The 17,790-nt window shown below is 54.7% G+C and overlaps 1 protein-coding gene across 1 annotated transcript in view; it reads right to left on the bottom strand.

Annotated features, from left to right (window-relative positions):
* Positions 1 to 17,790, bottom strand: part of LOC140404159 (circularly permutated Ras protein 1-like) — a 175,850-nt gene that overhangs the window by 117,801 nt on the left and 40,259 nt on the right. Inside the window, exons 5-6 of the mRNA XM_072492576.1 lie at positions 14,817 to 14,957; positions 2,279 to 2,365 (exon numbers count right to left, since the gene is read on the bottom strand). Coding sequence (XP_072348677.1) covers positions 2,279 to 2,365; positions 14,817 to 14,957 — 228 coding nt within the window. The remainder of the gene's footprint in view (positions 1 to 2,278; positions 2,366 to 14,816; positions 14,958 to 17,790) is intronic.

Genomic DNA, 17,790 nt, shown 5'->3' with positions numbered 1-17,790 from the left:
CTAAGTTGGTTGAGGGATTATATGGGTGAGAGGGGACAGAGGAACCATGAGGTGCCTTTGGAGATGGATGGGTATGGGGAGTACTCTGGGTCTTGTGGATTGGTGGGGGACATGGGCAAGTATGTACAGGCATGGTGGGTGGATGGAGATGAAGGGTGTGAAGGGTGGGGTCTAGAAGGCCAAATGCCTAAAACAACAACTGGGCTGAAGCCCCAGAGGAAAGAAACCGGACTTTTAAACAGCCGACCTTGGTACTTGGCACCCTTGTGGATGCCCCCGATCTGCTCCAGGTTGGTGGGCATGACTCCATCTTGCACCACCCTCACTATTCAGGGAATTTTATCCCAAGGCGGGTGCTGTGAGCTTGGAGATTTCTCGACTCCCGTTGCCCAACCTTGAAGCAGAAATCTATGCTCAAGTGTCTGGATGTGAGATGTCTGAATACATTTTTTATATGGTTAAGATAAAAAACTGTGGGGTGGATTTTTCTTAGTCCTAATGAAGGCCCAGTTCCCACATGTACTGAAGAAGAAATGGGGTATCATTCTGGAAACTTTTATATCTCAACAATGAGCCATGGAGCTCTCAGTGAGTTCCCCTGTCCCTGGGTTATGTATCTGAGTGTGCCTAATTTAAAATGGATCATTGTGGGTGACCAGTTGTATTGGTTTAATACAATGATCAATGTTTTGGCCTTGGCTACTTACAATCTATATGAACAGCTTAGATGAGGAATATGGGTGACCTGTCTAAAGTTTGCAGGTGCAATATAGTTATGTACAAAAGTAAACTGCAAGGAGGGTGCAATGTGGCTGGAAAAGGATATTGTCGAGTTAAATTATTGGGCAAATAGGTGGCAAGTGGAGCATAATCGAATATTGGTGTTTATTACATCGGAGGCGCAAAATAAAAGTAGAACATAGAACATACAGTGCAGAAGGAGGCCATTCGGCCCATCGGGTCTGCACCGACTCACTTAAGCCCTCACTTCCACCCTATCCCATAACCCAATAACCCCTCCTAACCTTTATGGACATTAAGGGCAATTTATCATGGCCAATCCACCTAACCTGCACATCTTGGGACTGTGGGAGGAAACCGGAGCACCCGGAGGAAACCCACGCACACACGGGGAGGACGTGCAGACTCCGCACAGACAGTGACCCAGCGGGGAATCGAACCTGAGACCCTGGTGCTGTGAAGCCACAGTGCTAACCACTGTGCTCCTGTGCTGCCCTGGAGTAAAGTAGAGAAGCTTTACTCCAGGGACAATGGAATTCCTTCCCTAAAGGATATTTGTAAACCAGATGGGCCTTTCCAACATTCAAATGTAATTGTCAAGGTTACCTGGACCAATTTATTAATGAATTGAATTTAAATTCCACCAACTATAATCAGAGATTCATAGAATCATAGAATTTACAGTGCAGAAGAGGCCATTCAGTCTGCACTGGCCCTTGGAAAGAGCACCTTACCTAAGCCCACACCTCCACCCTATCCCCATACCCCCGTAACCCAACCTAACCTTTTTTGGACAATTTATCATGGTCAATCCACCTAACCTGCACATCTTTGGACTGTGGGAGGAAACCGGAGCACCCGGAGGAAACCCACACAGACACAGGGAGAACGTGCAGCGTGGGCAGCACGGTAGCACAGTGGTTAGCACCGTGGCTTCACAGTGCCAGGGTCCCAGGTTCGATTCCCGGCTGGATCACTGTCTGTGCGGAATCTGCACGTTCTCCCCGTGTCTGCATGGGTTTCCTCCGGGTGCTCCGGTTTCCTCCCACTGTCCAAAGACATGCAGGTTAGGTGGATTGGCCGTGATAAATTACCCTTAGTGACCAAAAGGTTAAGTGGGGTTACTGGGTTACGGGGATAGGCTGGAAGTGAGGGTTTAAGTGGGTCGGTGGGGACTCGATGGGCCGAATGGCCTCCTTCTGCACTGTATGTTCTACGTTCTACGCTCCGCACAGACAGTGAGCCAAGCCGGGAATCGAACCCGGGACCCTGGAGCTGTGCAGCAACTGTGCTAACCACTGTGCTACCGTGCTGCCCCACGGTGGGATTTGAACCATGTCCCCAGAACAGCAGCTTGGGTCTCTGGATTTCTAGTCCAGCCTCCCCCTATGGAATTAGAAAACATTGCCACACCCAACACAGGATAATATGAACAATGTATTAAGTGACTAGTATTGTACAGCTTGTTCACTCAGCAATAAACTATGTGGTACTGTGATTATAGGATCAGTGAATCATAATTAATGTTAATATTCACCATTCTTGAGGTTGACTAGCTTCCCCAAGTTCACCAACACCACATTGGTGTTCCCCTTTAACTCTTCTTTCTCTTGTTTTAGAAATGCTGGCGAAGAAAGAAAGGAAGATATTAAAGTTTCAGGAGCCCAGCAAACACATTGTAACATGAGACACAAAGCCTAGAATTATTAAACACCACATTCAGAAGAAACAGGTACAATAGCGAACTGGTAATGGTTCTGGAAAAGTTTAGCTGACGATTCAAGTCAGGATGGAAACTTGCTAACGCGAATGCAATTGAAAAGGCCAGATTGTCATAGCAACACAATTCAGTCAGTGATATCTTTTAGGGAAGGGGCCCCATCATTTAACTGAGTTGAGTCAGAAAGCAATCAACAAGATCTCAGCAGATCAGGTAACAATGAGGTTTTTCAGATATTGGCAGGTTGGACCACAAGCAATTGGGTTCCATAGTCAGATGGGGTGGGTCCAAGAAACTGTGCTAATTAGGACAAAGCAATGTCTTGTCGATAGTGTTCCTTTCCTGTGATGAATCAACAGTTGAATATGTTCCATATCCTCCATGTTGAATATCGTTTACAGGAACAATGAAGTAAGCAGGGGTGTGATTTTCCCATCATGTTGTGCCCAGTGCCGATCCACATGTGCGGGGAACCGACCACCCATCCGACTGAGGAGGGGCCAGAAGGGGAGTCCAGTGATGTGTACACGAATCATTGATCCTTCAATAAGCTGATGGACAACATATGCCACAGAAGATTGTGTCTGAACAAAGAGAGAGTGTGGCACTTGTGTCACGTCCTCGTGGACATGGCACCTTGTGGAGGAGGAACCAGCTCCCAATGGCAGTGACGGTCACTGCAGCACTAAATTTGTACCCCACCGGGTCATTCCAGGGCTCGAGCTAGGACCCCAACTGCTCACATTATACATTAATGATCAGGTCGAGGGAACTAAATGTATAATCTCAAAATTATAAATGACGGAGCAAGCTCAAAAGGCCGATGGCCTCTTCCTGCTTCTATTTTTGATGTATGTTTCTGTGTAAGAGAAAGAGGAGCGCGTGGCCTTATCCGAAGACGTGCCCGAGGACAGGCCAGAGGATGAAGGACAGGTGCCGGTGACAGTGCAACATGCCAGGAAGTCCAGAGAAGCCCTCACCATCTCCAGACTCTCCTAAGGCGAGGTTGTGTCCATCAACACAACCTGGCCCACTGTGCCAAGTGGGGGGGTGGGAGAGAATGGGGGAAGGTTGGGGCAGGTCATTGTGAGGGCTAAAGTGACAGAGGCTTCACATATATCAAGTGTGAAACATTTTAATGTGACAGATTTCTCTTCCTCCAGCAACAAATAGTGACTTCACCACTGCCCAATTAGTATTCCTCACACTTCCTGGTCCTACGTGGCCCTGCTACGTCTAGGTGTGTCCCCAGGTTACGCATCAGAGGTCGAGGCAGCCTGCTGCATTCCGTGCACTGTGACCTGTGATGCCTTTGGCGGGTGTCCTCTGGAGGGTCGGGAGCCGGACTCTGGCTGACTTATCGATGTCACAGGTGTTGCCATGCCCTCTGTTCTGCCCGCTGCCCCTGAGATGCCCCAGTTTCAGGAGAAGGGGAATCAGAAGAACTGGAGAGCACCGCCGTCTCCTTGTTGGAAGCCCTGGGATGGGCCCCAGTGCTTTCCCCTCCCTGCGGGTGCCCTTGGAGCCCTGGGTGACTCCATGGGATTGAAGGGAAGCTGGAGTGAGCTCCAGAGGCCTCTGAGTCATCTGGTGTTGCCAGCCCTGGAGTCTCCGCACTGTCTGCACCCTGTTGTTGATGTCCTCACCAATGGCCCTCAATGACTGGTCCACGCTCTAAAGTGCCTCAGCAATGTCCACCTACACCTGGGGCATCAACAGAGACACAACGTCGATGCCCTCAGCTATAGTCATCACAGGCTGAGCCATGCCTTGGGCACCACAATTTAAGGCGCGGACATTGTGCTCCAGGTTTTCCACTGCGGTCGCCAACCTAGCAGGGATGGCCTGGGTGTTGTGCAACTCTGGCACCATCTCCTGCGTGTAGAGGCTTTGGCACTCCTCCGATCAGCCTTGCATGTCACTGACACCCATCCCCGAATCTCACGGCTGTGGCCTATAATCTGCATCAGCTCTGGGCGAACCTTGTGTAGAGGCTCGGCATCGACCTGGGACACAGCTGGGTCCCGGGATCCTGCAGACCCCCAATTGCTGACTACTTTGGATGTTCCTGTTTCCACCTGATGTACATCACTAGACAGTGCCCCCAAAACCTGTCCACTAATGTCGCCCACGAGGTGCGTGTCTCTGCGCTGGTGGAAGGTGGGGTCACAGCTGTGACACAGTGTTGCCGGTCCCCTTGGTGCACCCCTCCGAGATGGCCTGTTGGGTGGCTGGGGGGGGGGGGGGGGGGGGGGGGGAACGATTCTGGATGGCCCGGCCTCATCAGATGGTGATCCTGCGAGAGAATTTTGTGCATCATCAAAAACTCACTTGAGACAGGTCACCTGGATGAAGGATCAGTGGACCCTTATTCTCTGGCACAGGCCGACCTGCTCTGTCCTCAGACAACCTCACAATCTCCAGGGCTCTTTCCTCATAGCGTGTGAGAACGAGGATTATTGGCATCCTGGCCCTGTCTTTGCCCTTTTACGATTATTATGGGCTATCTTCTCCTGTGGATGCAAGGGGCTTTGTGCGCTGCACGCTTGATGGGTCAGGGGATCAATAGCAGGTAGCATGTGATCAATGCACCGAGACAGCGTGGGGATGTGCTCGTGGGCGGCAGCAGGTTCTCAGCAACAAGCGTGAAGATCGGTTGTGTGGAGGGGTCTGCCAGTGGATTGGGGGGGGGGTTGCGGGGGGAGTGGCAGACGGGACTGATACCAGCAGACAGGTGGTAAATTCAGGGGGTCACTGATTTCCTACAGACAATGGACCCTGGTCCTCCTGGTCGCACTGCCCACACTGACCTGGTCACCCTGCCCACACTGACCTGGTCACTCTGCTCACACTGACCTGTTCACACTGCCCACGCTGACCCCTTGGTCACCCTGCCCACACTGACGTGGTCACCCTGACCACATTGACCCCCTGGTCACCCTGCCCATACTGACCCCCTGGTCATCCTGCCCACACTGACCTGGTCACCCTGCCCACACTGACCTGGTCACACTGCCCACACTGACCTCCTGGTCACCCTGCCCACACTGACCTCGTCACTCTGCCCACACTGACCTCCTGGTCACCCTGCCCACACTGACCTGTTCACCCTGCCCACACTGACCCCTTGGTCACCCTGCCCACACTGACGTGGTCACCCTGACCACACTGACCCCCTGGTCACCCTGCCCACACTGACCTCCTGGTCACCCTGCCCACACTGACCTCCTGGTCACACAGACCTCCTGGTCACCCTGCCCACACTGACCTGGTCACACTGCCCACACTGACCTCCTGGTCCCCCTGCCCACACTGACCTGGTCACACTGCCCACACTGACCTCCCGGTCACCCTGCCCACACTGACCTCCTGGTCACCCTGCCATCACTGACCTGGTCACCCTGCCCACACTGACCTGGTCATCCTGCCCAAACTGACCTGGTCACCCTGCCCACACTGACCCCCTGGTCACCCTGCCCACACTGACCTCCTGGTCACACTGCCCACACTGACCTCCTGGTCACCCTGCCCACACTGACCTGGTCACACTGCCCACAATGACCTCCTGGTCACTCTGCCCACACTGACCTCCTGGTCACCCTGCCCACACTGACCTGGTCACACTGCCCACACTGACCTGGTCACTCTGCTCACACTGACCTGTTCACACTGCCCACGCTGACCCCTTGGTCACCCTGCCCACACTGACGTGGTCACCCTGACCACATTGACCCCCTGGTCACCCTGCCCACACTGACCCCCTGGTCATCCTGCCCACACTGACCTGGTCACCCTGCCCACACTGACCTGGTCACACTGCCCACACTGACCTCCTGGTCACCCTGCCCACACTGACCTCGTCACTCTGCCCACACTGACCTCCTGGTCACCCTGCCCACACTGACCTGTTCACCCTGCCCACACTGACCCCTTGGTCACCCTGCCCACACTGACGTGGTCACCCTGACCACACTGACCCCCTGGTCACCCTGCCCACACTGACCTCCTGGTCACCCTGCCCACACTGACCTCCTGGTCACACAGACCTCCTGGTCACCCAGCCCACACTGACCTGGTCACACTGCCCACACTGACCTCCTGGTCATCCTGCCCACACTGACCTCCTGGTCACCCTGCCCACACTGACCTCCTGGTCACACAGCCCACACTGACCTCCTGGTCACCCTGCCATCACTGACCTGGTCACCCTGCCCACACTGACCTGGTCACCCTGCCCAAACTGACCTGGTCACCCTGCATACACTGACCCCCTGGTCACCCTGCCCACACTGACCTCCTGGTCACCCTGCCCACACTGACCTCCTGGGCACCCTGCCCACACTGACCTGGTCACACTGCCCACAATGACCTCCTGGTCACTCTGCCCACACTGACCTCCTGGTCACCCTGCCCACACTGACCTGGTCACACTGCCCACACTGACCTCCTGGTCACCCTGCCCACACTGACCGCGTCACACTGCCCACACTGACCTGGTCACACTGCCCACACTGACCTGGTCACACTGCCCACACCGACCTGGTCACACTGACCTCCTGGTCACCCTGCCCACACTGACCTCCTGGTCACACTGCCCACACTGACCTGGTCACACTGCCCACACTGACCTCCTGGTCACCCTGCCCATATTGACCTGGTCACACTGCCCACACTGACCTCCTGGTCACTCTGCCCACACTGACCTGGTCACCCTGCCCACACTGACCTGGTCACCCTGCCCACACTGACCTGGTCACCCTGCCCACACTGACCCCTTGGTCACCCTGCCCACACTGACCTGGTCACACTGCCCACACTGACCTGGTCACACTGCCCACACTGACCTGGTCACACTGCCCACACTGACCTGGTCATACTGCCCACACTGACCTGGTCACCCTGCCCACACTGACCTGGTCACACTGCCCACACTGACCTGGTCACACTGCCCACACTGACCTCGTCACTCTGCCCACACTGACCTCCTGGTCACCCTGCCCACACTGACCTGGTCACTCTGCCCACACTGACCTGGTCACACTGCCCACACTGACCTGGTCACACTGCCCACACTGACCTGGTCACCCTGCCCACACTGACCTGGTCACACTGCCCACACTGACCTCCTGGTCACCCTGCCCACACTGACCTCCTGGTCACCCTGCCCACACTGACCTCCTGGTCACCCTGCCCACACTGACCTCCTGGTCACCCTGCCCACACTGACCTGGTCACACTGCCCACACTGACCTGGTCACTCTGCCCACACTGACCTGGTCACACTGCCCACACTGAGCTGGTCACTCTGCCCACACTGACCTGGTCACACTGCCCACACTGACCTGGTCACCCTGCCCACAATGACCTCCTGGTCACTCTGCCCACAATGACCTGGTCACCCTGCCCACACTGACCTGGTCACCCTGCCCACACTGACCTGTTCACCCTGCCCACACTGACCTCCTGGTCACCCTGCCCACACTGACCTGGTCACTCTGCCCACACTGACCTCCTGGTCACCCTGCCCACACTGAGCTGGTCACACTGCCCACACTGACCTGGTCACACTGCCCACACTGACCTGGTCACCCTGCCCACAATGACCTCCTGGTCACACAGCCCACACTGACCTGGTCACACTGCCCACACTGACCTGGTCACTGTGCCCACAATGACCTCCTGGTCACCCTCCCCACACTGACCTGGTCACTCTGCCCACACTGACCTCCTGGTCACCCTGCCCACACTGAGCTGGTCACCATGCCCACACTGACCTGGTCACACCGACCACACTGACCTGGTCACCCTGCCCACAATGACCTCCTGGTCACTCTGCCCACACTGACCTGGTCAAAGTGCCCACACGGACCTGGTCACACAGCCCACACTGACCTGGTCACACTGCCCACACTGACCTGGTCACTTTGCCCACACTGACCTCCTGGTTACCCTGCCATCACTGACCTGGTCACCCTGCCCACATTGACCCCCTGGTCACTCTGCCCACACTGACCTGGTCACACTGCCCACACTGACCTGGTCAACCTGCCCACACTGACCTGGTCACACTGCCCACACTGACCTGGTCACACTGCCCACACTGACCTGGTCACACTGCCCACACTGACCTGGTCACCCTGCCCACACTGACCTCCTGGTCACACTGCCCACACTGACCTCCTGGTCACCCTGCCCACACTGACCTGGTCACCCTGCCCACACTGACCTGGTCACCCTGCCCACACTGACCTGGTCACTCTGCCCACACTGACCTGGTCACCCTGCCCACACTGACCTGGTCACCCTGCCCACACTGACCTGGTCACCCTGCCCACACTGACCTCCTGGTCACCCTGCCATCACTGACCTGGTCACCCTGCCCACACTGACCTGGTCACCCTGCCCAAACTGACCTGGTCACCCTGCCCACACTGACCCCCTGGTCACCCTGCCCACACTGACCTCCTGGTCACCCTGCCCACACTGACCTCCTGGTCACCCTGCCCACACTGACCTGGTCACACTGCCCACAATGACCTCCTGGTCACTCTGCCCACACTGACCTCCTGGTCACCCTGCCCACACTGACCTGGTCACACTGCCCACATTGACCTCCTGGTCACCCTGCCCACACTGACCTCGTCACACTGCCCACACTGACCTGGTCACACTGCCCACACTGACCTGGTCACACTGACCTCCTGGTCACCCTGCCCACACTGACCTCCTGGTCACACTGCCCACACTGACCTGGTCACACTGCCCACACGGACCTGGTCACCCTGCCCACACTGACCTCCTGGTCACACTGCCCACACTGACCTGGTCACACTGCGCACACTGACCTCCTGGTCACTCTGCCCACACTGACCTGGTCACCCTGCCCACACTGACCTGGTCACCCTGCCCACACTGACCCCTTGGTCACCCTGCCCACACTGACCTGGTCACACTGCCCACACTGACCTGGTCACACTGCCCACACTGACCTGGTCACACTGCCCACACTGACCTGGTCACACAGCCCACACTGACCTGGTCACCCTGCCCACACTGACCTGGTCACCCTGCCCACACTGATCTCCTGGTCACACTGCCCACACTGACCTGGTCACCCTGCCCACACTGACCTGGTCACCCTGCCCACACTGACCTGGTCACTCTGCCCACACTGACCTGGTCACCCTGCCCACACTGACCTGGTCACCCTGCCCACACTGACCTCCTGGTCACCCTGCCCACACTGACCTCCTGGTCACACTGCCCACACTGACCTCCTGGTCACACTGCCCACACTGACCTCCTGGTCACACTGCCCACACTGACCTGGTCACCCTGCCCACACTGACCTGGTCACCCTGCCCACACTGACCTGGTCACTCTGCCCACACTGACCTGGTCACCCTGCCCACACTGACCTGGTCACTCTGCCCACACTGACCTGGTCACTCTGCCCACACTGACCTGGTCACCCTGCCCACACTGACCTGGTCACTCTGCCCACACTGACCTGGTCACCCTGCCCACAATGACCTCCTGGTCACCCTGCCCACACTGACCTGGTTACCCTGCCCACACTGACCTGGTCACCCTGCCCACACTGACCTGGTCACCCTGCCCACACTGACCTGGTCACCCTGCCCACACTGACCTGGTCACTCTGCCCACACTGACCTGGTCACTCTGCCCACACTGACCTGGTCACTCTGCCCTCCCAGGCGGCATTGCTGGCACTGCTGATTGTTCTCCCATCCAGTCAGGGGAATATCGAGAAGATGTCGGGTCCGCGTCCCCAAAGCGAGGCGGTCTCCACACTGCTGCACTTGGACCGTTTAAAAGCTGCGGCCACTGGTTCGCGGCGAGCAGCTGAATGGGTGTCGGGTGAATCAGACCGCGAGGGACAGGCCTGCGGGAGTCACTGGCATTAAGTGTGGATGAATACAGGTGACGGTTTTGCCGTTACAGCCTGAGCGAATCACCCTCCAAACTCACCCAAAGGGACCTGCGCCCAGGAGCAGGGAATGCTGTCCGCTTCGCAGCCTCAATGGGACGCTGTGAAGTTCGCAAAGTCCTATTTCCTTGACCCTACTAAATATTTCTCATTCAAAGATTTATTTACTTTTCATGGTGACATTGTGAAGGAATCTGTATTCATTGTTTCTGGAAATGTAATTCCATTTCCTCACAGACCTTTGTGCAAAAACATCTCCCTGAATTTCTCCTTTTAGATCGTTGATGATTGTCTGAACTTTATCATCAAGCAGTAGAAACAAAGTTAGTGTGAGGGTTAGGGTGGGGGTTGGGGTGGGGGTTAGGGTTCGGGTGAGGGTGGGGTTGGGGTGAGGGTGAGGGTTAGGGTGAGGGTGGGGGTGGGGGTTGGGGTGGGGGTGAGGGTGAGGGTTAGGATGAGGGTTGGGGTGGGGGTGGGGGTGGGGGTTGGGGTGGGGGTGAGGGTGAGGGTTAGGATGAGGGTGGGGGTGGGGGTTGGGGTGGGGGTTAGGGTTCGGGTGAGGGTGGGGTTGGGGTGAGGGTGAGGGTTAGGGTGAGGGTGGGGGTTGGGCCTGGGGTGAGGGTTAGGGTTAGGGTGAGGGTGAGGGTTAGTATGAGGGTGAGGGTGAGGGTACGGTGAGGGTGAGGGTGGGGGTTGGGGTTGGGGTTAGGGTGAGGGTGGGGGTTGGGGTGAGGGTGAGGGTTAGGATGAGGATAGGGGTTGGGGTTGGGGTGAGGGTTAGGGTGAGGGTTAGTGTGAGGGTGAAGGTGAGGGTGAGGGTGAGGGTACGGGTGAGGGTGATGCTGAGGGTGGGGTTTGGGGTTGGGGTACGGGTGAGGGTTCAGGTGCGGGTTCGGGTAAGGCTGAGGTCAGGGTGGTGGTTGGCGTTAGGGTGAGGATGAGGGTGAGGGTTGGGATGTGGGTGGGCTTTGGGGTTGAGGTGAGGGTGAGGGTTCGGGTGTGGGTGGGGTTTGGGGTTGGGGTGAGGGTGAGGGTGAGGGTGGGGGTGGGGGTGGGGGTGGGAGTGAGGGTCAGGGTTCGGGTCAGGGTGGGGCTTTGCGCAGGTCAAAGAGACACAACCGGAGTGAGACACATCCAGAGTGGGAATTTGGAAGTTGGTAATTTGGTGCAGTGAGGTAATCAGAAAAGGTGGCAGAAGTTTCAGAAGGGGAGCATTTCGGGAACAGTGACCACAATTCAGTAAGTTTTAAAGTGCTGGTGGACAAGGATATGAGTGGTCCTAGGGTGAATGTGCTAAATTGGGGGAAGGCTAATTATAACAATATTAGGCGGGAACTGAAGAACCTAGATTGGGGGCTGATGTTTGAGGGTAAATCAACATCTAGAACATAGAACATAGAAAAATACAGCACAGAACAGGCCCTTCGGCCCACGATGTTGTGCCGAACCTTTGTCCTAGATTAATCATAGATTATCATTGAATTTACAGTGCAGAAGGAGGCCATTCGGCCCATCGTGTCTGCACCGACTCTTGGAAAGAGCACCCTACCCAAGGTCAACACCTCCACCCAACACTAAGGGCAATTTTGGACACTAAGGGCAATTTATCATGGCCAATCCACCTAACCTGCACATCTTTGGACTGTGGGAGGAAACCGGAGCACCCGGAGGAAACCCACGCAGACACGGGGAGAACGTGCAGACTCCACACAGACAGTGACCCAAGCCGGAATCGAACCTGGGACCCTGGAGCTGTGAAGCAATTGTGCTATCCACAATGCTACCGTGCTGCCCTTAAGAACAAATAAATCTACACTATATCATTTTACCGTAATCCATGTACCTATCCAATAGCTGCTTGAAGCTCCCTAATGTTTCCGACTCAACTACTTCCACAGGCAGTGCATTCCTTGCCCCCACTACTCTCTGGGTAAAGAACCTACCTCTGATATCCCTCCTATATCTTCCACCTTTCACCTTAAATTTATGTCCCCTTGTGGGCAGGGTTTGGATGAGGGTTCGGGTCAGGGTTCGGGTCAGGATGAGGGTAAAGTTAGGTTATTCCCACTAACTGCATCAAAACTCTATTGATTATGAACGCCTCTATTCAATCACATTTTCACTTTACTGGTCTTCAGAAATAAACCTTCCACACTTGGACCACTCTTACTATTTTCTGCATACCACTTCCCGCCGGGGCAAAAAATCCGCTTCTGCCAATAGACGACCTTTACACCAAACACCGTCCTCATTGGTGACTGCAGAAGTTATCTGAGGAGCTGAAGGCCTTTGTCACCAAATTGACCGAGTCTTATTCTGGGGAGCCCAGGTGGTGATCCTGGAGAAAGGGCGGTCATTGGTTTCAAGTGACCGACATAGTGGCCACCCCAGGATCTCACAATGAAGATTTTAGTCTGGGGCCTGGTATGGACGCGAACATCGATACGGTGTCCGGCCAGTGTGACGGCTGTCAGGAACACCAGTGGCTGCCCGCCGTTGCGCCCATGGGAATGGCCTTGCCGTCCTTGGGCCCGCTAATCAAGCCGTACTCCAAGTGGCTGGAGGTCCACCGAATACCGTCTATCAACACGGCAATAACGATCGCGGAATCCGCCTCCTTCTTCACCCACAGGGTTCCAGAGGTCCTCGTGCCCAAACAGGGACCCTACCACCTGGCATTGAACGGGTTGGGCAGCAGGTCATACAGACCCTGGAGCAGAGTTTGAGGAAACCGGGCACTGTCTCGTTGGTTACCAGGTTGGCCCGATTTCTGTTTGCTTACCAGACGAACCACATTATGTAGTTACCGGGATTGTCCCTGCAGAGCTTCTGATGGGTCGACGTCTCCAGACCTGATTGGGGTTGCATTGCCTGTCACAGAAGTGAAATTGCGAAAAGCGCAGGATCTTCAGATCAAGCATCCGGTTCGTGTTTCTGTCCCGGGGCACCGCTGGCTTAAGGGAGCTGTTCTGTGATGGACCAGGCCAACCTCATATCACCTGTAAGTGGGGGGGGCAATAAGAGAAGTGCCACGTGGATCACCTTAAATCCAGGTGCCCAGCGGCATGCCAGCGAGTGGCTCCTCCGACAGCCCCGGGCCCTGTTGGACCTTTACGACGTCTCCGACATCTGTGCCACATGGTGGCCACACCCTTCTGCCCAACTCCCTGTGGGCCTCCTCTGATTTGGAGACGGACCCGACTCCTCCTGTGCTGGTCTGCCAGTGCCTCCACCGCTGGTGCCCGAGGGTCTCTGCGGTCTGGAGAGAAGAGGTGCACCCCCCTCCACTACCCATCACCAGACCTCCTCTCTGTCGCCGTTGAAAGCCCACCGTTTCTTAAAAGATACCGCTGTCCGCCTCGCCTCCTGCCTCCCCGTCTTAGCCTGGTCACGTGGCAGCACGGTTGCACAGTGCTTAGCACAGTTGCTTCACAGCTCTAGGGTCCCAAGTTCGATTCCAGGCTTGGGTCACTGTCTGTGCGGAGTCTGCACGTTCTCCCCGTGTGTGCGTGGGTTTCCTCCGGGTGCTCCGGTTTCCTCCCATAGTCCAAAGATGTGCAGGTTAGATGGATTGGCCATGATCAATTGTCCTTCGTATAGAAAAAAAGGTTAGGTGGGAGTGGGTTACAAGGATGGGGTGGGCCTATGTGTGTGCTCTTTCCGAAGGTCGCTGCCCACTCAATGGGCTGAACGGCCTCCTTCAGCACTAAATTCAATGAAGGCACCATCGCAGACTTCGGAGGGGGAGGAATGTCATGACCTGGTGTTAAACACTTTTGGGACTGGGGGATCGATGTTCCCAAAACCCTCCCCCATTGAGGGGCGCACCTTTCTACATCCTGTATAAAACCAGAAGGCCATGAACTATGAGCTGGCTCCTGTAGTAGAGTAACTGCTCTGTATTCTTGTTCTGTGGCATTAAAACCTTTTTCCTTTTGATTCACTCTGTTTGTCTCGATGTGGACTCCTTTCCTGACCTAAATAGTAGGATGGATGTCAAGGCTTTGGTCCAAAATCGATTTACCAGATTAGCTTCCAGGATGAAAGATTATGGAGTGGCTCCCGGTTGTCCTTAAAGCAGGACAAGAGATTTGACAGTGACATTCAAAATTATCAGTGGTTTCAGATTAGAATGAGAGCAACTGTTTCTACTGGAAGAAGAGTCAGGAACCAGAGCATCCAGAAGGTGAAGATTGAAGAGCCAGTAATGTTTACAGTGCGTACCCAGTAACTTCACCAAGAGACTCAAGTGATGGTGAATTTCTGCAAGTCACACATTCAATTGACAAAAAAATTAACATTCTTCTTTCTGTTTGTAGAAGTTGTCTGTACCTCTCAACAATGCTGGCACATTTAGTCACTATTACTCTTAGTTCAGGTTCCTCATTCACTATATTCACTTACTTTGGTCAGGCAAGGGGGGTGCGCAAGGTGTTGGCAATGCCTGATGCTCGAACCCTTTACTGGGAGTCGAATCAATCAGCTCCACATAATCAGGCACACGTTTCAAATTCCTTGGTCTGGGGGGCAGTGGAGGGGGTGGGCCTGCAACACATCAATAACACAATGGAAGAGAGATAAATATTACAGACACCAAATTTACAGAATAAACAAAGGTCATTTGGTCCAAATGGTCTCTGCTGATATTAATATCAGAGAATGAGGCTATTCAGCCACTGGGTTCATCCTACTATCCCACCACAGCACATGCTTCATCGGGCTCTCTCCAAGTTTAGCTTTTACTTTGTTATGATTGGTTACTATGAAAGTATGAGTTGCACTTTCAACCCGAATACATAGGAATTAGGAGAAGTCGGTAATACAACCCTTAAATTCAGATATTTGCTGATCTCTCCCTGGTCTCAAATTCACCTCCCTGTCTGTTCCTCGTATCACTTTAACCCATTTTTTAAAATCAAAAATATATCTATCTCCTTCTTGAAACCATTTAATGACTCAGACTCCACCACACTGTGGGGCAGCGAGTTCCACAAATTCACCACCCTCTGCGAGAAGTAGTTCCTCCTCATCTCAGTTCTAAATCTACCGCCTCTCAACCTACATAAGAACATAAGAACTAGGAGCATTCAATGAGATCATGGCTGATCTTTTGTGGACTCAGCTCCACTTTCCGGCCCAAATACAATAACCCTTTATTCCATTATTCTTCAAAAAAACTATCTGTCTTTATCGTGAAAACATTTAATGAAGGAGCCTCAACTGCTTCACTGGGCAAGGAATTCCAGAGATTCACAACCCTTTGGGTGAAGAAGTTACTCCTAAACTCAGTCCTAAATCTTCTTCCTCGTATTTTGAGGCTGTGCCTCCTAGTTCTGCTTTCACCCGCCAGTGGAAACAACCTGCCCGAATCTATCCTATCTATTCCCTTCATAATTTTATATGTTTCCATATCATCCCCCCGCATCCTTCTAAATTCCAACGAGTACAGTCCCAGTCTACTCAACCTCTCCTCGTAATCCAACCCCTTCAACTCTGGGATTAACCTAGTGAATCTCTTCTGCACACCCTCCAGCGCCAGTACGTCCTTTCTCAAGTAAGGAGACCAAAACTGAACTCCAGGTGTGGCCTCACTAACACCTTATACAATTGCAGCAGAACCACCCTAGTCTTAAACTCCATCCCTCTAGCAATGAAGGACAAAATTCCATTTGCCTTCTTAATCACCTGTTGCACCTGTAAACTAACTTTTTGTGACTCATGCACTAGGACACCCAGGTCCCTCTGCACAGCAGCATGTTTTAATATTTTATCATTTAGATTATAATCCCTTTTGTTGTTATTCCTACCAAAATGGATAACCTCACAGTTGATCTGTGATCTCTTGTTCTAGATTGCCCCACAAGGGGGAACATTTGGTCTATGTTTACTTTATCAATCCCTTTTAGTATTTCATACACCTCGATCAGATCCCCTCTCATCCTTCTAAACTGTTTAATCGCTCCTCGTACATCAACCCTTTCTTCCCGGAATCAATCTGGTGACCCTCCTCTGAACTGCCTCCAATCACCACATCCTTCCTCAAATAAAGAGACCAAAACTGGACACAATACTCCAGATGTGGTCTCACCAACACCCTGTACAATTGCAACAACACTTCTCTACTTTTATACTCCAGTCCTTTTGCAATAAACGCTAACATTCCATTTGCCTTTTTAATTACCGGCTGTACCGGCAAACCCACTCTCTGCGATTCAAGAACAAAGACACCCAGCACCCTCTGCCCAGATCCCTCTGCCCAGCACCCTCTGCCCAGCTCCCTCTGCCCAGCTCCCTCAGCCCAGCTCCCTCTGCCCAGCTCCCTCTGCCCAGCTCCCTCAGCCCAGCTCCCTCTGCCCAGCTCCCTCTGCCCAGCTCCCTCTGCCCAGCACCCTCTGCCCAGCTCCCTCTGCCCAGCTCCCTCTGCCCAGCTCCCTCTGCCCAGCTCCCTCTGCCCAGCACCCTCTGCCCAGCTCCCTCTGCCCAGCTCCCTCTGCCCAGCACCCTCTGCCCAGCACCCTCTGCCCAGCACCCTCTGCCCAGCTCCCTCTGCCCAGCTCCCTCTGCCCAGCTCCCTCTGCCCAGCTCCCTCTGCCCAGCTCCCTCTGCCCAGCTCCCTCTGCCCAGCTCCCTCTGCCCAGCTCCCTCTGCCCAGCTCCCTCTGCCCAGCTCCCTCTGCCCAGCTCCCTCTGCCCAGCTCCCTCTGCCCAGCTCCCTCTGCCCAGCACCCTCTGCCCAGCACCCTCTGCCCAGCACCCTCTGCCCAGCACCCTCTGCCCAGCACCCTCTGCCCAGCACCCTCTGCCCAGCTCCCTCTGCCCAGCTCCCTCTGCCCAGCTCCCTCTGCCCAGCTCCCTCTGCCCAGCTCCCTCTGCCCAGCTCCCTCTGCCCAGATCCCTCTGCCCAGCTCCCTCTGCCCATCTCCCTCTGCCCATCTCCCTCTGCCCAGCTCCCTCTGCCCAGCTCCCTCTGCCCAGCTCCCTCTGCCCAGCTCCCTCTGCCCAGCACCCTCTGCCCAGCTCCCTCTGCCCAGCTCCCTCTGCCCAGCTCCCTCTGCCCAGCTCCCTCTGCCCAGCTCCCTCTGCCCAGCTCCCTCTGCCCAGATCCCTCTGCCCAGATCCCTCTGCCCAGACATTTTGAATTTTTTCCATTTAGACAATAATTTGCCTGACTATTTTTTTGGTCAAAATGGATAACCTCACACTTAGAATCATAGAATCATAGAAGTTACAGTGCAGAAGGAGGGCATTCGGCCTATCGAGTCTGCACCAGCTCTTAGAGAGAGCACCCTACCCAAGGTCAACACCTCCACCCAACACTAAGGGCAATTTTGGACACTAAGGGCAATTTATCACGGCCAATCCACCTAACCTGCACATCT

Source organism: Scyliorhinus torazame, chromosome 29 (genome assembly GCF_047496885.1).
Source record: "Scyliorhinus torazame isolate Kashiwa2021f chromosome 29, sScyTor2.1, whole genome shotgun sequence".
In the NCBI taxonomy this organism is placed as follows: Eukaryota; Metazoa; Chordata; class Chondrichthyes; order Carcharhiniformes; family Scyliorhinidae; genus Scyliorhinus; species Scyliorhinus torazame.
This window is presented reverse-complemented; position numbering and strand designations above follow the sequence as displayed.